A 21,709-nucleotide genomic window follows, 5' to 3' on the forward strand; every position below is an offset into this window, starting at 1 on the left:
GTGTAACCAAGTGAATGAGAGTGATGCAGATAGGAACGGACAGAGAGGAGGAGAGATTGCAGATGTCAAGTTGACGGATGGGCTGACATTTCTCTTGCCCTCGCTAATGCTGTCTCACTGCTGACACTGCTACTGTACATACACACACACACACACACACACACACACACACACACACACACATACACACACAAACAAACACACACAAGCTCTTTAAATTTTTATCTTTATTGAATCTTTCTCGCATTTACTTTGACATAAATTTTCATCCAGACTCGCCCGTGTGCTTACGCATAGTTTTCTTCCCTTATTGTCATTGTTTCTTTTCTTTACACTCAACATATACACACACACGCACATGCACACACACACACAAACACATCTAACAACTAAGAATCTGTCTGCTATATATGGATTACTCGTTTACTGGACCTACAGTAAATGAGTAATCCATCGTAATTGATCGTGAATGCAAAAGTAGGCCTGCAAACCAATTTTGGGACAAAATTCATAAAACCAGTGAAGGCCATTTATTTTCGACTGGCATAGGTGGAATTATGGGTCATAGTTTGCAGTCAAATCCTTCTTTGTCTGCCTTTTCTCTCCTGGGGAACAGTTTGTAACTCGTTTTTCATTGCAGGTAATATCCAGAGTAATCCACATTGGAGTTTAGTATGTCATTAGAAAGTCTCCCTTTTCTCCCACTCCAGGGAACTGAATGCAGAACTACAATTCTGTTATAATGCAAATAAAAAGGCAAGGTTATTTGTACTGTATTTTTTCAAACACCAAGACAATTTAAAGTATTAAAGCATTTGTTAAGAATACTATAAAAAGAAAGGCGAAATAAATTAATAGAATGTAATGTAAGAAAATACGGTAGATATAGAATAGAATAACAGACAAAGAAAATCTTGTGGAAGTCAAAAAGCCCAAAACTTTTTTACAGGTTTTTAATTTTCACGTACAAGTGGCTCGATTTGCACTTTAGACGTCTTTTGGAAGTTCTGTTTGCAGCATAGTAGCGAACTGGATATGTGGCATATCGCTGACTTTAGGCAGTCATTTTTTATTGCTACAATTTATATTCTTCAAAAAAAAAAAACACACACACACACAAAATTTGTCAGGCCAAAGTAAACATTTAAAAATAGGAGAAATATGCTCCATTGTTCCTGTTCTTACTTGCGCACTAGCTTCAGCACTTTGAATATGCTGTAGTTATCTAATGATCAGTCCACTCTGTTGGAGATGATGACATGGACGAGACAAAAATCTTCAACAAATCTTGTGTGAACATGAAACCTATAATTATGTTTGAGGTGATAAAAGGTAGATATAGTTTTTGCGTCAGTGGGGGTGCAGAAACTATTATCCGAGTCCATTAGTTTTGTATTATTGGAATCAATGTGAGCAATAAGTCTTTCATCTTGTTGCCAAATAGAATTTTATAGCTTGTCGTCATTCATCTATTGAGTTTACTTATATCCAGTTACTTAATGGCTTTGAGCACTGACATATTAAATCTATAGCACCACGGTTATTTTTGTCTTGAAAGATTTGTACTAAATGGAGCGTAAAGGTTAAATAATAGAGTCCCTAGAACTTAACCCTGGAAGATTCCACATGTAATGGTAATTCATGTTTCCCTGCCATCTTCTTAGCACATCTTATACAGGGTTTAGTAATTGATGGCTTTATTATACAAAACATAAGCGATACTCAAATGTAAGTTTTTCTAACCTCTTTCTACATCAGTCATATAAAAACAGTGTTTCAGCAACTGCGGTAGGTTAACACTGGAAACGTTGAGCAACAGTACTGCCTTCTGCCATGAACAGGGTCCAATACAAAAATAGTAAGTCAGACAAAAGTATACTTCAGGTTGCAGTTACTCATGGAACAGGTTCAAGTGATCTGTTCAGTCACACACATTTTAAATGGGTAACTAGAATGGGTAAATGAAAAGGGTTTCTAGGAGCCATCTAATCTTTAACTGGAGTGAGAGTTGTGTTTATATTTTCGTATTCGATTTTCATGGACAGGATCTCAAGGTGCAGTCATGGGAGGGGATGTGTCTGGAATTTTAAGTATCACGCGGTCTTGAGTGTAGATAAAATAGAGTGTGAGATTGATTGGCAGATTGGTGTGGTGTCAACTGTAATGCGGACACTGTACCAGACCTTTGTGGTCAAGAGGGAATAGAGCCCGAAGGCAAAGCTTTCGATTTACCAGTTGATCTACGTTCAAATCCTCACCTATTATCATGGGCTTTGGTTAGTGAGAATGAGATTACGAATACAGAATGAGTTTCCTCCATAAGCTTGCTGGACTCACCCTTGTAGATAAGAGTAAGGAGGGGGACATCTGGAAGGAGCTCAGCAAAGAGCTGCTGCTTTATCGTGTCAAAAGGAGCCCGTTGAGGTAGTTTGGGCATCTGATCAGTTTGCCTCCTAGGCACCTTCCTTTGGAGTTTGAGCATGTCCAAATGGTAGTCAACACACTGGAATATGGAGAGATTATTACTATCTCATCTGGGAATGCCTCGGGATCCACCAGGAGGATCTGGAAAGTGCTTCTTGGGAGGGGAATGTTTAGAGTACCCTGCTTAACTTGCTGCCTCTGTGACCTGACCCCCGATAAGTGGCAGTAAATGGCTGGATGGATGGATGGATGGATGTTTTTCTGTCTTGGTTTTCAGAGAAAGGTAATGCGAGGTGAATCCAGGTAGGACTTGTATACTCTTCCTCAAAATGTTCCAAAAAATGTTAAATTAAATTCTTTTTTTGTGGCTTTGAAGTTGTGTAGGCTATGATCAAAGGCAGGGCTGTGAGCCGTATTCCTGCCATTATGAGGTATCCTCTTGACTCCAAATATTTATGTGCATGTGTTCCACTTGAAGAAAAAGTTTATGGTCTTCTGTATTTAAGTTTCATGACCCAAGGGCCTACAAAATGTATGAGCTGAGCTTTTATCGAATGTAGAAAAATGCACAGCTGTCAGTCTGTAAATGTTATGTTTACTTCCTGAGGAGAGTTTCTTGAGTTACGTTTTCACCTGATTATGCAGCTGTATTGTACTGCGTCCCATTAAAAACAACACAATTTGCCATGTGGTATTTAATGTCCCAGTCTGCTGAAAATATAATCAATAGGATATGCCCAATTTATTTTAATCCCAAAACCGAACAGTATTGGACCGTTTTATTTTGTTTGAGAGTTACGGGAGCAAATGAGGAAGAATTAGTCCCCAGGGTGATGTCATTGGAGGAAGCTAAATCCTTGTTGTCTTAATTAAAGCTCAGTGAAAAGACGAAAATTAGCATGGCCCAAAGCCTCTATGCACAGCACCATCGGGAAAATAAAGTTTTCAAGCTAATAATTATGTTGATTGTGCTTGGTCTGAACAAGGCTTTCTGAGAATACAAAGCAAAACAAACCATTACAACCATCATCAAGGGAAAAGGCAAACTCTTTATGGAGCCATCAGTCATGCATAAGTTAGATACAAATCACATCTTGGATATATTGCATGTTAAAAGAATCATAAATTAAGATAACTGGCTCCTGGCAGGTACTTTGCACTTATCCATGTACAATGTATAGACTACAACTGCCAACCCTTTGCCTCCTTATGACGCTGAAATTAATACACAATTCATTTATGTGGGGTTATGTAAACAGCGAGTCACTGCTTTGTTTGTATCTATTTACATCATCTGCACATTTATTATATTATATAATTATTTTATCGATGATCCCAATGGTAGATTTAAGTGCTTATGTTTGTAAGTGCAAATCTTGACATCTTTTGAGGTTTTTACAAGACATTACCATCACAGCATCACAGTACTATTGTCTTGTGCTAATAGTGAGTAATTCCTATCTACTGTACTTGTCATGCAGAGCAAAACACATTGAGTCCAAAACACTGCAGTCAGACAGAGCATATTACTCCCATTTTTGCTCAACTTCAGTGGTTCCCACTTGCATTTTGGGATTGATTTAAAATGTTATTGATCACATCTAAGGAACACTTTGGACTAGTGTCCTGCCAAAAATCCCCAGGCAAAACGCCTTCGGTCATTTCACATTTGAGGCTGAAGAGTAATGCTAACCTTATAGTAGATGGCATTTGAGGCAATTTCGGAGTCTGGCACTATTTAGCAAAGTCAGGGCAGATATTGTTGGATTCTTGTCATGAAAGCTGGGAAGTGTGAGTCCTTCTTCTAAATCAATCTCAGTATATTTTGGCCTTCATCTGTATTTCTCTTTCGTGAATGAAAATGATTCATCAGGTGAAATCAGCAGGGGATCCTGGCTGTCCATGGGGTTCCCCCGATTAGTCTGTTTCTTAGAAATGAAAACATATGGTCCTGGTAATGTGACTACTATTGGTTACTGGTTACTACTGGTTAATTCTTGAAGCCAATTCACACAGAACATGAGTTTGCAGTTGCTGAATATGCAACAGTATATATATACTGGTACAACAGATATCATAAACTGACCAGGCTAGGATTCCGTGCGCTAATTTGGTTCAATGATACTGTTGATCATATTGATAACCTCTTCAGCCATCATGCATCCCTACCAGCTCTTGGCGACTCCAGTGGAGTTGATAAATGTAGCACTTCATTCATTTAAAAGAAAAAAAAAAAGAATCCAGCCAGTGACTGGATTGGTCACCAGAATGTAAAAACTATTTAGTAATGCTGTAGAGCCAATGGTAGAACGGCTAAAAATAAAATTCACACATAAAATAGAAGTAATGCATATAATGGAACAGGGTCCAGGTGGTCAAATAAATCAAGTAACGTTAAAGTGTCTCTGAAAAAGTTGAGAGATATTTACAAAAATCTGAGAAGCGCTCTTTGGCTTTGAAAATGCACTTTGGAATTGTTCCCTAACTTTAACTCATGATTTAACCATCTATTGTATATAATAATTCGCTTGTTTATTCAGTGCTTTCTATTGGTAAATGCTCTCTTTTCTGATTTCACGTATCCTCTAAGATGTTCACCATATACCAGCACACATCTAATGTCACTCATTCATACACATGCACACAAACACACACAAGCAGTGGTGGCATATGCATGAGGAAAGAAACACACATAAAATGCTGTGGTGTATTTTCATCATGTTAAACACATGCATGTACACACGTAGTATATACACACAGTGAGTATTGTGATTCCTTCTATTGGTGGTTGTGTGACAGCTAATTAAACCCTTCACTTAACATCCTCTTCTGTGGCTGACGGACATTATTCACTCTAATCTCAACACATAACACACACACTAATCACACACCGAACCAGATGCACACATGAGCACTGCTTTTCTGTGGTGTGAAATGACCACTGTCTCTTCTCGGAATACGTGTAACCTAATTTTTGCTGGAACGCACACACACACATCACACACACACACACACACTCATTCATCACTTCTTTTGCCACACACACACACACACACACACACACACGCACACACACACACACACGCACACACTATTCTCTAAGGCTAACAGGTCACTGTCTGTGTGTGGAAGATAATAATGAATGATGGTTTTTCTGTACACACACACTAATACAGTCTAAGGGGTTAAAGCACATATTTAAATGACTTTGTCCACGATTGTGTGTGTGTGTGTGTGTGTGTGTGTGTGTGTGTGTGTGTGTGTGTGTGTGTGTGTGTGTGTGTGTGTGTGTGTAACATGCTGATGTCAAGTGTTCATTTGACAGGGCATAAAGATAAATATCGTCCCACTACCGTCTTAATCACATGACCTTTACAAAGTCAATCAAAATGGATTTATATACTCTGTACGCTTTTAGATGGTGATAATGCCACAAGATGGGAGGATGTTTGAAGATTGAATATGTATTTCAGATCTTTACTGTGTAAATTCCATTGCTTGATTATAGCTTATACATCAACAGTGGAGTTATTCCATTTTAACTCGATTGGTGTCTTTTGAACTCAGCCTAAATCAGAATCTTCTGTAGGAGCTTGAAATTGGTCCATGCATTTTAAAATGTTAAAATATGATGTTTATATGTGAATGCCACACAAGCCATTGAATATTTAAGATAATGATGCTGAAAGAGGGTGAAGCTTAAGAGAATGGTGTGTCCACTTCTTAATAGCCTTAATGTTTTGAGTCATTACACAGACTTAGATTAACACGTAGTTATCTGCACACTTATTCCCCTGTTTTCTTTGTGTCCCTTTTGTGAACTGTGACCCAAGCTTTGAAAATTAATCATATTTGATCAAATTCTTTGGATTCTGTCCTTATTTCCCATTATGACCTGAGAAACAACATATTACCCCTGGGAAGTTACATATTTGTGTTTTCTCATCTGTGCACCATCCTCTAAAAATTTAAATTTTATGTTTGGTGTGATGACACACTCACTTTCATGTGTTCTTTTGTTTGAATTTTTTGTCCTAGATGTTTGAACCTCCCAGTCAGGTTTTGTGTTTTTACTCTAGGGAAGTACAACCAAATTGTTTCTTCTTTTTTTTTTTTTTTCCTCTTTTTTTTCCAGATATTCTTCCCTTAATGAAGATATATTTAGGAAGGTAGTTAAACAGAGCTTCAGTTCTGTCACTTGACACACGCTTACTGTATATCCTAATTTGTACGCTGCCATAAAGAATTTCACTTTTACTCCTGGGAATTAAGATTTCTTCCCTTGTTAGGCTGTATTTTTGTAATTAACATTTCATTTTTTAAATGTCAGGTCTCTCTCTTTTGCTTTACTACTATACAAAAACATTTCTTTACTCTTGGGGGTGCACTTTTTTAAAGTTCTTGATCAACTTTTTTTCCTAATTTATTCCATCTATTTCAGTTATAGAAGTCAGTCTTTTTGTTCTTGTGATTTGCCATGAGCCCTCTCCACATTAATGATCCTAAATGTCAGCACATTTACCTGCATTTTTTGTTTGTATCTTAAAAAAATACCTAAGTTAAAGCTCTTAAAGCCTCAAGTTTTATTGGATTCTTAGGAGTGCAGCCATCTGGTAATGACTTAAGTGTATTCAGGGGAACCTCACACATGAGGCGATTGATTTTTGCTTCTCGTATCACTTATAGGTATGATGGAATGTGAGACATTCCAATTTCAAGTGGAGACTCCAGTGAGTGAATATTTGACCATACTTGCCCTCACTACTCTGTCACAAAAAATATGGCAGAAACTGTTTTGCACACAGAAGGGACTGAAACACAGGGCTCAGACAGAGTGAGGCTCGATACGGACTTAGGTTTATTGGATTGGAATTTGCTGGTCAGGAGTGGGAAAGGGAGTAGAGAGAGTTGCTGATGTGAGTGTGGAAGGAAGGGTGGCAGATAGTGACTGACTTGACAGCTGGCAAACAGGCGCAGAGGCAGTTGGGAGAACAGGCGAAGAGAGGAACAGGCTAAAAATTTGCAATGCGCTGGGAGAAACAAATTACTAGAAGCAACAAGAGTCGGATCTTACAAAGTAGATATAATAGATGGGGAAAACGCAAGGAAATCCTGGAAAACAACTTGGCGTAGAACCACAGGTGTAACAGAAACACATTGACACTGCAAAAATTCTTTGTGCTAAATGCTGGATGTGAATATCAAAAATCAACCTTAAGGTAGTACAGTAAAAGGTAGGGGATTGCCAAAGCTATTAGGGTTCATCATTTGGGGACCATGAATATGCCCAATTATGAGCCACATTAATGATTAGATGTTGAGAAAACTTTGAACTGATTGTTTCAGTAGAAGGAAACTCAGGTTTACATACACTGTATAAAAAGACACATAACCTTTTTTTTCTCACTGTCTGACATTAAATCAGACTAAACTTTTCCTGTTTTAGGTCAGTTAGGATTACCAAAATTATTTATATTTAAATGCCAGAATAATGAGATCATTTTTTAGACAATTTTTTATTACTTTCTTCAAAGTCAGAAGTTTACATACATTTCATTAGTATTTGGTAGCATTGCCTTTAAACTGTATGACTTGGGTCAAACGTTTTGGGTATCCTTCCACAAGCTTCTCACAATAGTTTGCTGGAATTTTCGTCCATTCCTCCGGAGAGAACTGGTGTAACTGAGTCAGGTTTGTAGGCCACTTTGCTTGCACACGCCTCTTCCGCTCTGCCCACAAATTTTCTATCAGATTGAGATCAGGGCTTTGTGATGGCCACTCCAAAACATTGACTTTGGTGTCCTTAAGCCACTTTGTAACTAATTTGGCGTTAATGCTTAGGGTCATAGTCAATTTGGAAGACCCATTTGCACCCAAGCTTTAACTTCCTGGCTGATGTTTTGAGATATTGCTTCAATATTTCTACATAATGTTCTTTCCTCAATATGCCATCTATTTTGTGAAGTGCACCAGTCCCTCCTGCAGCAAAACACCCCCACAACATGATGCTGCCACCCCTGTACTCCACAGTTGGGATGGTGTTCTCAGGTTTGCAAGCTTCCGCCTTTTTCCTCGATGGCCAAACAGTTCAATTTTAGTTTCATCAGACCACAGGACATGTCTCCAAAAATTAAGGTCTTTGTCCCTGTGTGCATTTGCAAACTGTAATCTGGCTTTTTTATGTTGCTTTTGGAGTAATGGCTTCTTCCTCGCTGAGTGGCCTTTCAGCCCATGTCGGTACAGGACTCGTTTCACCGTGGATAATGACACTCTCTTACCAGCTTCAGCCAGCATCTTCACAAGGTCTTTTGCTTTTGTTCTGGGGTTGATACGCACATTTCGCACCAAAGCACGTTCACCTCTGGGACACAGAACCTGTCTCCTTCCTGAGCGATATAATTACTGGACATTCCCATGGTGTTTAAACTTGCGTATAATTGTTTGAACAGATGAACCTGGCACCTTCAGGCATCTGGAAATTGTACCCAAGGATGAACCAGACTTGTGGAAGTCCGCAATTCTCTTCCTGATATCTTGGCTGATTTCTTTTGATTTTCCCTTGATGTCACACAAGGAGGCAGTGTGTTTGAGGTGTGCCTTAAAATACATCCACAGGTGTGCCTGTAATTAACTCAGATGTTGTCAATTAACCTATCAGAAGCTTCAAAAGCCATGACATCATCATCTGGGCTTTCCCAAACTGTTTAAAGGCATAATAATCTTAGTGTATATAAACTTCTGACTTTGAAGAAAGTAATAAAAAAAATTTTTAAAAATTCTCTCTCTCATTATTCTGGCATTTAGCAAATATAAATAATTGTGGTAATCCTAACTGACCTAAAACAGGAGAAGTTTAGACTGATTTAATGTCAGACATTGAGAAAAAAAAGCTTATGTGTCTTTTTATACAGTGTATGTAAACTTCTGGTTTCAACTGTATCCTCTGGGAATAATCACAGACTCATCGAATTGATCCTAATCTCAGCAGTCCTTCAGAGGTTTTTACTTTCTGGTGAAAGTTTAGTTTTTCTTGCTCACTATTGTTACCTGGACATCCTAACTTTGAACCTAAGTGTTAGTTTTAGCAATGTATGTTTTTATTCTGGCCAGTGTCACCCAGTTGAGGATCCACAATATGATTTAACTCTCCTTAATCATTTCTTTATGTATACTTCCAATAGCATATATTACAGTACTGATTGTATTTTTTTAAAGAATAAGGGGACTTTTATTCAGAGTGAGATGAGTTAAGATGAGTTGAGACAGACAGGCAGAGTGATAGATACATTGTCACAAGGAAGCCTATTTTATACATTATAACTCTGGAGTGCTTGTTATTGTTTAAATCTAAGCTCAGTAGTAAAAGGTGTAAACTTTGACCCAAGCTGGTGTTCAGTTATATACAAAGTTCTAGAATTTTTTTTCTGTATTTCGACGCAAGCATCTTGACAATCTTGAAAATACTTGATATGATGATTGATATGTAAATAAAAAGGAAAACTATCTGTTTTAATGATTTTGTCAAACATCACACTAGTTTATTAATAATGAATGCAAATATATTTAAAAAAGAAAAAAAAACACTTTCAGGTGAGGCTTGGTGCCCAGTGTTGGCTGCTCAGCACAATTTACAAAGCATTTATAAAGCAGAAAACACATAGGAAATAACTATAATGTCCCTTATATTTGACACTGCATTTTGGATCCTGTCAAATGCATGAATAAAAAGGGAAGATTCCTGAAATAATTCTTTTAGTATTCAAGTAAAAAGTAATGTTGTTGCTGCCTTGAGGAAGATGAACAGCTTGGCTAATTATCTGGTTCTTGGGGATTCATGTACAAATTAAAAAGGACATTTCATTTCAAATATAGCACTCTCTGATCTCGCTTGGCAACATTTGAATTTATTAACTTTAAGATTTATCAACCAAAGTTACTTAAAACATCAAAAGAGGCACTAAACAGGAGCTGTGTAATGTGACTTCTTTTCCCGCACACCTACACCAGCATTTTGTAGGTATATATTTTAATCATAAAATGAGTTTTGAAACAAATCTGTGAAATTTCTTTTGGCTCTTAAAGATTTGATGTTCTAATTGTGAAGATGTCGATTTGTGACTGTAATAGCCCTCCCCAAGTCTGAGCCAGAAGAAGTGAGTAACACACTCCCTCCTCTCCAGCAAACCTCTCTGGTGGTGCCCTTGACAAAAGCACTTAACCCCACCTGCTCCAGCTGAGCTGCACTGTAGCTGTATTGAGCAACTCCCTGGAGTCACTTTGTGTAATTGAATAAGGGTGAAAATGGGTGGTATTGGAAAAAGGAGTGTTCCCAGTGGTATTTGGCTAAATAAAGGTTTGAAAAGAAGACTGAATGATGAGACTATACTTTGTTATAACAATTTCAGCCGCTTTTCTGGTTTGTATTTTTATAGATTCTCTCATTTTAGTAAATGGATGATTTTCAACAAGAATTTGCAGCCTTCGTGGTGCTCTTGTCAATTTCTCGACACAGTGATGTAAACCTAATATCTGTATCTGTTTACTTCACTAAAATATGTATATTTGTATCTGTATTCTTATTCATATCAGGAAAAATAATTGTTATTGCTTAACTTCCTGTTGCCATTTATACTCCTTGCATTGGGCTTATTTTTGCACTGGTGATTGTACTGAGATGAGGCCCTGATGTTTGAAGTAGGTCTGATATGTTAGTTAGTTTATTGTGTTAGCATGTTAACAAGTGCTAATTACCGCTAAACACAAAGGCTGAAGCTGATGGTACTGTCATTAGTTTTGCAGGTATTTGGTCATCAACCAAAGTAATCAACATTTTGACAGAGGATCACCACATTAATGACAATTTCATTGTCTGGAAACCATAAAATTATGTACATAAATTTGTGCCAGTCCCTTCAGTGGGTGCTGAGAGATTTCACTGGATAAGTGTTTTGTTGATGGCACTAGCTGATAAGTCAGGGGGATCACGATCACCACAATCACAAGGCTGCATCTTCTGGGGACCATGAATGTCTGAACAAAATTTCAAATGACATTTCAATGGACATTGCCAACTGCAAACCCATGTAGCTGGCATGGCTTAAAGGCAGAAAACGGACCATAATAGCTCACTGAGCCATATTGTTTTTTTGTTTTTTTTTATGGAACTTGTGCATGAAATGGGAGAAGGTCCAGAGGAATAAAAAGCTGGTTGAAAGTATCTATGAAAAACAACGAGAAAGCCGTTGACAAAAAACTGACAGGCTCTCTCTGCCATTTTGCATCTACTTTTGAGACGGTCCCTAACGTTATTGAGTTATTCTCGCATTTACTGTCAACCACAAAAAAGGAAACTCAGCTGTTCATATCTGAATAATGTACTGTATTTGTATTCATTTACATTCCTTTTCAACACGTTATACAGTAATTTAGATGTTTAACATTTTTTCACATTACCTTTATCTTTCAAATGCACTTCTAGTTAAATAAACACAATATTACCAAAACCCCAGTTACAATGCTCTATAAAACTTAATGAGATGGTAGTAAAGATGACATTTCCTGTCATGTATGCTTTTGTCTCCAACCCTGTGCACCTGAGTGAGTAACTAATTAGTAGTATCATTGTATAGCGTCAGCTGTCTAACTGCCTCACTAATGGACTGAAACAGTGCCTTACCCACACTGCCCGTCATGCTGACTGACATGACCGATACTTTGTGTGACTGGCTGCATGACCATCTGACAGAGCAGCTAACTGACTGACTGACTAAACAACCGAGGATCTGAGGGAGTGACTGTGGCTGTGGGGGCAGCTGATCGACTGTCAGTAGACTCTAAATACAAGGTAAGCAGCCATGCGTGTCCATGCCATGAGCAGGCTGAGTGACCAGCGGGCTAATAGCATGACCTCCTGCGTAATACTATAAGGAGAGGAGGTGGGGTGACAGAATGAGAGATGGTGACAGGGAGAGGTTGAGGATGTGCATGGCGAGCACAAGAAATATAGACAGAAATCGTGAAAAACTGTGGCAAGAAAATAGCCTGAATTTCTTCTTCTTTTCTTCTTCTTCTCCTTTTTTTTTTTTTTTTTTTTTTTTTTTAAAGTGCTGTCATGGCCTGTCGTCACTGGAGGCATTCAGGTAGAAGACCTGACAGACAGGGCCACACACCTATATTAGAGGACAAAGAGGAGAGATTGGTGAGAATGAGAGAGAGGAGGTAAAATAGTGAAGGTTCGTACTTCTCAAAACCGAAGAGAGTGTGAGGGAAGAGAGAGTCAAGATAAGGGAGAAGACTTAGAGATGTGTTAGAGAATTTTTACGAGTTCATGTAGGTGTAATAGCAAAAGATCGCCTCCATGTCCCTTTGGGCTACAAAAAATATGAATTGTGGCTGTGGTCTCGTTTTGGTATGTTTATGACTGCAATTGTGTGTCGACATCTTTGTACTTTGACAGTAAGTGTTCATGCCAAATCATTTTTGTGATTGTGATTCATTTGTGTGTGTGTGTCTTTTTCTGTGCCCCCCAGGGCAACACTGAGTTTCCTAGAGGGCGGAAGCAATGATGACAACTATTTAATTCTCTTGTGGTGTTACAGTAAGAATGATAACACTAACATGGCACTTTTGCTAAAGAAATTGCCTGTAACCACAAATTCAGATAGAGGAAGCACTATTGAGGGTTTTTGCATTGAGCCATCATTGCTGTATTGTTGCTGTGGGAATGCATTTTCTGTTACATTTGGAAAAAGACACAAATGAATGTATGCTATGGCCAGGTATGTTTGCTCTTGTTTAGTAGCTCCCCTTATTTAGCTGAGCTGACAGCTTAATGCAGCCACATCAGGATACTAAGCTTGAATGGCATATGCGTATTCATCCGTCACATTCCACATTGAATTGTGTTCATATTTGAACCACAACAGAATGATGTATCCACAAGCAGTTACACATACACATGTACACTTTTTTTTACTATTGTACATTTTTTATAATGGTAACATGTTACCTCCTGCACTTCCCACACTGTCAGTCCCATTTGTTGCAAAGTAAAACCAACCCTGTTGCCAGAATAGAACACTGACATTGTACAATTCTGCAAAACCCGGAATTAAGTTGAACGTCCAGTGCCAGTGTTGATGAAACTACTTCTTCCTACTGTACAGGATGTGTGCATGACGACTCAAGCATGGCTAATGTTCTGGCTTCAGTTTAATAACATTCGCTACAGGTCTGACAGGACTCAAACGTCAAGTTGGTGCTACACACACCTGTACTTCCTGCTTTGCTGCATAAAGGGCACACTGCTTACTGCACTGACACTGGGAAAATGGAACTAGATATAAATCATGTGCTGCACATTAATCTTGTATGAATGTAATTCCTCACAATCCTGGGCTGGTAAAACTGCACACAGACGTGTTATTGGGGCGAAATCTTAGCCTTTCAGTGCAGCGGTTGGTAATACTCGTATATCCTTGAACTTTTGACAGTTGGTACAAAGAGGGATATAATGAGTGGGACCTCTTTGTGAGACTAGAGGAATCCACTATGAAACAGCTTATTATGATGCACAATGCCATGATTTTCTGGATTGATGGTGTTTTTGTGCCAATTTCATTCACATCAAAATATCAGTGCCACAGTCATAATAGAGTTAGAGAATAAAACATGTTTCATTTATCTAAAATTTCATCAGTAAATGGCACATTTCAGTGTCAGGTCACCTGAATGAAAGAGATAGTTCTTAGTTTTACCAACTTACCCATTTAGCAAACAAAAAGAAAAAAAAAATGAAGTGGAAGACGAAGAAGTGTTAAAACAGCTCCACTTCACCATATGACATGAATCAATGTTTCTGTGGTGAACTTGGTACGACCAAAAATCTCGGGGTTACACGGTGTGTTTATGCTGAGGGCAGCAGCTCCTTTGAGTTACTGCTGGTTACAGCCCTACTTTTACTGTGCTGGCTCTATGAGCTGTAGATTGTTTGTGTCAAATGTGTAGACCAAAAAACTGCAGGAAAGTTTTGGTTGGTCTTAAATATGTCAGTATTTTTGTGCTCATATGGACTTACACACAGCCACTATGCCACTTTGCTGCTTGCTAGTCCATTTTCTCTGCTTCTGCCTGTTTTTGTAACTTTGTGGCTGCAAATAAATGCACTTGCACCCAGCTGTGGTTGTGTTTATGCAGATCACATGCCGCAGGGCAGCCTGAAATTGTGCCTGTCTTATGCCTTTTTGCTTGCTCAAACCAGCCATTTTTGCACATGCAGCTGCAAACACACCTGCAAACACAACTTTTCTGAGTTGTCACATTGCTTTGACCTTTTAGCCTTTGACACAATGGTGCCTAAACTTAAACTATATTTCTCATTATACCGTGTTTTTATTATGTGACTTACTCTTGAGCATATCAGAGAAATGTCTCACAGAAAACTGAACATTAGAATTTGACTTTACAACTTAATGCTCCAAAGACTCTTTTATATATATATATATATATATATATATATATATATATATATTTTTTTTTTATTCATATGATGATTTATATGATATGAAACACTATGCGATGCCTTCAAAGTAAGAGTTGCTTTACCCCTGTGTTGCAGTTTAAGAAACAACTGTACAAAGTTGCACCTACGCGCTGTCCAGTCATTTCATACAGTTTGCTGCTGAACAGAGTCTCTGTAGTAAATGGGGGTTAAGTACATCACTCAAGGGCAAGTAGATGGCAGTTGCAGAAGGAGCAAGGAGTGCTGCCCATTCAGTGAAGTCCAGATCTTCCCATCTGGTCTGGATATAAGCCTGCATTTTGAAGGATACTGGGACTCCTTTTGATATTTTATTCAACTAAAATGACCCTGTTTTCTGATCTATGCCGTTAAGAGATTCAGCAAAGAGGGAGACACACACTGATGACAACACTCCAACTTGCTGTCCTGAGTTACCCTATGCCAGTATGCAGTTTCTAGTTTTAGTTTTTATGAACAGTGGGCCTTTTAAGTTGAAAATCCGCTCTAAGGAATTCTAAGCAAGTAGCTGAAAAACACACTCTATAAAACCTTCTCACACTCATACTTCACACAGTCTGACACCCTAAATATTTGGTCACAAACAGAGTGATTTCAGCCAGTGTCTGTCTGTGTCCTTGACTGTGCTTCATTGTGCATGTACATGCATCTGTCTGTTTTTTCTTCATCTCATTGAAGGACTGCCCTTATTCCTCCAGTGAATGCTGTTGTGCTATTAGTAAGGCTACACAAACACACATGCTCACACACATACACACACGCACAGACATCTTGATTGTGTGACAAGGTGAGGAAAAACTCAGGCTGATGGATGCAATTTTCCATCCAGCTCTTCTTTTTAACTCGTCCTCTATTTACCCTCTCTAACTCATTCTGTTGCATTTTTGGCACTCTTTTATTTATTTTCAATCTGCTTGTCCAATTCAGGGGTGCTGGCAGAGTTTTCCATAAGCGCCGGCTGTCGGCAGGATGGCCGGACATTAAAACATTTCCAGCCAACTACTTTCTCACTGTTTCAAGTCACGTCGCCGTCACTTTTTATGACCTTATAACCTTATAACTTTGAGGGATTTTAGTCATCGGACGTCTGGATCTTAAGTTATCAGAGAAACAAGCTGAGCAGACATCCCCTCCTGCAGCCCCTCCTCATGTCCTGTGTCCACCCAATGAGTGAGTGTTTTTACCAGTTCTAATTACCTGGTCTGTTTGTTTTGGTAGGGAGGAGACCTCTGCAGATAATTCAGCTCCCAGTGAAGACCTCCTCAATGACTGAAACTGAAGGAATCCTAACAAGCTGAACATAGAGAAAGAAGGTGAGTTAATGTTTGCGGCAGCTCAGCTAACAGCCTGCAGCCCCTCATGATGTCCTGTGTCCACTAAAGAGCGTAAGATAGACACTGATTTTTAACATAAAAATGCTTTATTCAGTGTTTTTACTGGTTTTAATGGTGGAGGTGGAGATAAATAATAGCTACCAGTAAAAACCTCCTAAACAATGTACAATGAAGGATTCCTAACCTGGAAATAAAACAGCAATGAGATGTTTAACAATGAAGACATCTCCCATAATCCCACACTAATTCAAGACAACTTCAAACACCATCTTGTGATATTGTGATTGAGAGACCCTTAGCTGCAGAAAGTGTGTCGAATTTTTGTTTACTTTGTAAAAGGAACGAGGAATTTGTTACCATCTTTACTTTAAATAAAAAGAAAATAGAGAGTAGCCTCAAACGTGTGTCATGATGGACAAGTTAAGCTCATGTTGCTGAACAGCAGCAGAGGCACAGACTTACAGAATTTAAAGCAACAATTTGACAGTCAGTTTAGGAAGTAGGGAAGTGTTAGATGAGAAGAATGATAGCACTTCCATCAGAGCGAGAGAGAGAGACTTGTTACTTTATATTCATTTGAATTTTAAACATGAATAAAAAATTCTGTTGCTAAGTAACACTTTGCATCCAAAATTTCAAAAGTTTTTTTCTTTGGACTTTTGTGTTTGTGGAAGTTACAGTTTCTGTAGTTTTCTGTTTAACATTGTGCTGTTACTAGAGATGTAAGAAGACATGGACATGTATGGTCCTCCAGTGGATCTATCTTTTAGATCTCTGGCCCAAATTTCAGGTAAGATCACTGTCTGAGCTTCTTAAATTGACAGTAGTTGCTTTGTTTTTATATTTTCTTCTGGTGTGCATAATATTTCCACTGTTTTCTGTCGGAGTTAGCTTTGAGGTAATAACAGTTAAGTATGCTAACATTTATCATAGTATTACAGTGCCGTGGAAGGGTGTTATTTTTATTTCAGCTGCATTTCCTGTTCAAACCCTTAGCTGTGTATTCCTCTTTGACACATCGGTCAGTTGCAAGATTTCACGTGTAAAGTGCTATGATTAAAGTATTGACACATACTGTATTTTCCATGTTGTAACAAACTAGATAGTGTTGTAGTTACTGAATAGGACACCTGAAAAAAGACTACACTGTTAAAGCTTTTGGTAGTAAATATACCGAAGACTCCTCATTTCTTTGCTGAAGTCTCCAGTGCTCCAGTCTTACACCTAAAATAAAATAAAAATAAATCTACACCTAAATAAACCAACAGATGTCTTTTAGCTCCAGAAATATGAATGTGAATATTCAAGAAAAGCTTGCCAGTACTTTATATCACAGTAATGACTTTATTTGTGGTTCAGATGCACTGGCAGCAAAACCCCAAAATCGCCACCGGTCTGCAAAAACAAACTCGGAAGGGAAGTATGTGTGTTGCTCTATGATTCTCAATAACAACAAGCTCCCAAACCTTGTTGGCTTCCTTGACGTTCTCAATCATTTTGTGGACCAACCATTGAAGCTCATGTGGCTGGACATGTCCTTCAACAAGCTCAAAAGCATAGACCCGGTGAGATTTCTCCCTTCCGCCTTTTCATAGCTTATTTATATTTGCATGTTTGCCTCTTTAAGTTTTTCTTTCTTTCTTTCTTGGATCACACAAATACCACTCATGTCATTTGAATACAATTATATTTGCTTTTATCCAAAGCCCAAGAAGAACAAAGCCAATTACATTGAAAAAGAGAAATGTTTGACTAATTAAACTCTAATGAAAGATCCACATTTAAGAACCAGCTGAAACAAAAGCCAGTACACCCTTCTTTAGAAAGATTGTTTTATTTTTTTTATATCTTGTATGTCTGCCTTTATTTTGGAAGACAGATTTGATCCTTCTGGGCCTGGATGATACCAGTCTTGATTTTGTTGTTTTACCTTCCACTTTAAAATACTCCAAAAGTGTTCTACTGAAACAAGTCCATAATTGTCCTGGTCATAGTTTTCCAGTTTTTGAGGATAGCCACTGCACCCTCTGTTAATGTCAGTGTGGCTCTTCCTACTTCACTGTCTTATCTGGGCACTTCACACCTACTAATATTATTTATGCATTTACATGTTATTGATTTCAATTTACAATTAAGCTGATTATGATAGAGTGTGTTTGCATTCCAGGTTTTGTGCAAGCTGCATGAGCTGCGTGTGCTGTACTTGCACGGCAACAGAATCACGAAGATTGCAGAGGTAGACAAGCTGAAAGAGCTGCAGCATCTACGCACCATCACGCTACATGGGAATGAAATCGAAAACCAAAAAGGCTACAGGTGGAGACTGTTTTGATTTTGTTTCAGTTTACACAGCTCATTTACAAACACATTCTGCTTGGGTGAAAGATGTTTGGCTGTAAGATACAGCCAATTCTTGCCGGTTAATAACGGGCTAAATGTGATGGAGCAGAACAAATCTGAAACACAGCCTTGTACACAAAGTTGGTGTTTCACACTGCAGTTATATACTTGATGATTCTTGAAGGTTACAGCTAGAGGATACAACTGCTAGAAGTCTGCAGTTACATTGTTTGTGCATCTGAAGTTTGTGAAAGCAAGTTGGCTGATAACATTTTAATAGGTGCTTAAATTGAGATCAGTATTACTCATATTGCAATGCATATCAACACACACACACACACACACACACACACACACACACACACACATACACACTTACACACATACACACACACACACACACACACACAGAAAGAAGGTCGCCCTTAACTCGGTAGATTTCTCATGCATTCAGCCTCTTGATTTAATTTTCATCTCATTTCATACTATCGTTTATGTGAAATAGCAGGAAAGTACAGACAAGGTCTACTTTGCATAGAATTAAAGATATCTTTCTTATTCCACATTCAACGCACATTCATTGTATTGAAGTGCTCAAAATGTCCATGTAGAAGCTAATTTAGTGTGTACATGTTGTTTGTTTTTTTTTTGTAGGAGATATGTAATTTCCAACTTGACTCAGTTGAAGATGATGGACTTCAGTGCTGTAACACGTGACGAACGAGTGATGGCGGGTATTTGGCGTCACAGCAAGATCCAAAGCAAAGGCACAAAGGAGAGTTCCCACGACTAATTCAAATACATAAAATTTTTCATTTGAATTAACAATCCTTAGTTGACTGTAAAAATCACTGTTATTGTTTTCTTTCCCTAAAATATAATTCTGGCTCTAATACTAATGATGCCACTAATGCTCACTGAAAAGAAATTACTGGATATATGTTGTGATGTTCTTGGAGTCTGGAGGCTCCCTGAAGTGCCAGCTACCAGCGAAATCTACTCTCACCTCTGGCTGCCTGGCTCTTTCTTTTGAAAGAGCCATTGACTGAACAACATAATGATATTACAACTATGATGCTCAGTTAGTAATATTTGACCATAGAAAGTATTTTGTTGAACTGGTGATAAAATATGAGAATATTTGCCTGTTTACAGATATTACTAATATGAACTAGTCTGTAACAGCATTATAGACTGCCGTTCATTTAAACCAACCATTCTGCTCTTTTGATTGAATTCAATTTACTTTTACCCCAACTCCCTTTTCACAGTACACAACCTCAATGTTTTGTTTTGAACTTTAGTTCTAATTATGTGGCAATGAGAGTACAATTATTGATCACCTGAACTGACTGAAATATCTGTGTGTATGTGTGTGTGATACTTTGTGTATATGTAATGTAAGGATGGATTCTACCTTGGATTTGGCATCAGTGTAAGGCAATCAGAATCCAATTTACAGACATACACATGCATGCGGGGTCATGCGCATGCACACACACACACACACACACACACACACACACACACACACTAGCAATATGAATGTAATACGTTCAGTTTACTTTGTAAAGAGCTTTGGGTCTCTGCTATTGCTGTTTGGTCTTGTTAGTGAAGAAATGTGGACCATAAATCAGCCCTGAGGCTGATTTAACTGGCTGTCCTCCAGGCTCTATTTGGTGCAGAATCGTGTATCAGTGTTTTCCCCCGCAAAATCTTTAATTGGTGGGATGGAAATCCTCCTGAATCAGCATTTAGGCCACGTGACACAAAAGCTGTGCACTGAAACCAATACTAATGAAATTGTTTGAAACTGAATGTAGACCCTGCGGGACTAAACAATGAAATTGATACTTGTGTAAAGTACTTCTGCACAACAGTGTTTAGACTTCAGTTTCCTTTGAAATTTTTACTAACATGGTTCCTTTGAAACAGCATTTAGACTGTGTGTTTCAATCTGTGCAGTGAAGCCAATATCAATGAATTTATTTCAGTCAGGTTGGCAGCTGCTCTCAGCAGGATGGCCCGCTTCGAGTGTATGGTGGATGAGAAAACAGTTAGATGCACTTTACAGATTTTGACTTATGATTGGTCTGTAGTGAATTACAGTAGGTAGTATACTGTAATTTATCAACCATGTGAAGTGATGTTCTAGTTCTTAATGAGACATAGTAAAACTAAGATAATATTTTCTAAATTTTCCACGTGTATTTCTTTTTATTTCACACTATATACAGTATTTACAGTTTGAGTGCTCTATGAAATCTTTTACAGTAGATTCATACTGTAATGGACAACCTAGTTACAGTGACTAGTTCAAATAAATAAAATTTTCATTTGAATTAACAATCCTTAGTTGACTGTAAAAATACACTCATTATACTGAGATTCCAAATTTTTTCAAAAACAGCGTCTTTACAAAACAGCAATTCAGTTTTTTTATTTGGCACAGAGGGACCATCACTTTGCAGCCAATGGGTAAATGAAAGAAAGATGCCAATTTTCAACTATTCATAAGGAGAAACGGTAAAACAGCCTGAGATACCTGAAGCTTAAAATTTTTAAATCCTGGATCATATCTTTATAGATTTAATCGACATTTATATCAGATGTGATGTGTAGTAATTAATCATTAGATTATTAATCACATTCCCCATCCATAACTTTTAATAAACAGCTTTTCTGAGTCATGCATGAGGAAAATCACTCTCCAAGACCAGCTTATAAAATAATATTGCTATCCTGAAGGTACAGAGTGGCAGGTACAAAATATACTGCACCACAAAGATGCAGCCAAAGGCAGATAATGTGCTTTTATTTTATTGTGAGCAGTTAAGTTGTGATGTTGTGCCTGATTAATAATCCCTTTTTTAAAATAAAAATTGAATGGTAAAATTGTAAATTAAAATGTAACAGTAAAAATGATTTGTAACCAGCCAGTTGAATGCACTAAAAAGGACTGAATGCTTTCAGGTGACTGTGTGCATTACATTAATTGAGGAACAAGGCTTTTATTTAATCTATGAGCAGCACAGACAGAGGTTAGAATCTGCCATTATTCTTTATAATGCTG

At 38.0% G+C, this 21,709-nt stretch overlaps 1 protein-coding gene across 2 annotated transcripts in view; it reads left to right on the top strand.

The window, feature by feature from the left end:
* The window catches only part of LOC130162008 (leucine-rich repeat-containing protein 51-like), a 100,702-nt gene extending 80,563 nt beyond the window's left edge, over positions 1–20,139 (top strand). Inside the window, exons 2-6 of one of the 2 annotated variants that reach the window (XM_056365428.1) lie at positions 16,181–16,275; positions 17,015–17,086; positions 17,656–17,861; positions 18,464–18,612; positions 19,291–20,139. In XM_056365428.1, the coding sequence (XP_056221403.1) occupies positions 17,029–17,086; positions 17,656–17,861; positions 18,464–18,612; positions 19,291–19,429 (552 nt within the window). In that variant the 5' untranslated portion in view covers positions 16,181–16,275; positions 17,015–17,028 and the 3' untranslated portion in view covers positions 19,430–20,139. Of the gene's footprint in view, positions 1–16,180; positions 16,276–16,936; positions 17,087–17,655; positions 17,862–18,463; positions 18,613–19,290 lie in introns of those variants that run through there. The other variant, XM_056365427.1, reaches the window with a different exon arrangement.
* The last annotated feature ends 1,570 nt before the right edge of the window (positions 20,140–21,709 follow it).

The sequence above is a fragment of the Seriola aureovittata genome, chromosome 21, assembly GCF_021018895.1.
Source record: "Seriola aureovittata isolate HTS-2021-v1 ecotype China chromosome 21, ASM2101889v1, whole genome shotgun sequence".
Classification (NCBI taxonomy): domain Eukaryota; kingdom Metazoa; phylum Chordata; class Actinopteri; order Carangiformes; family Carangidae; genus Seriola; species Seriola aureovittata.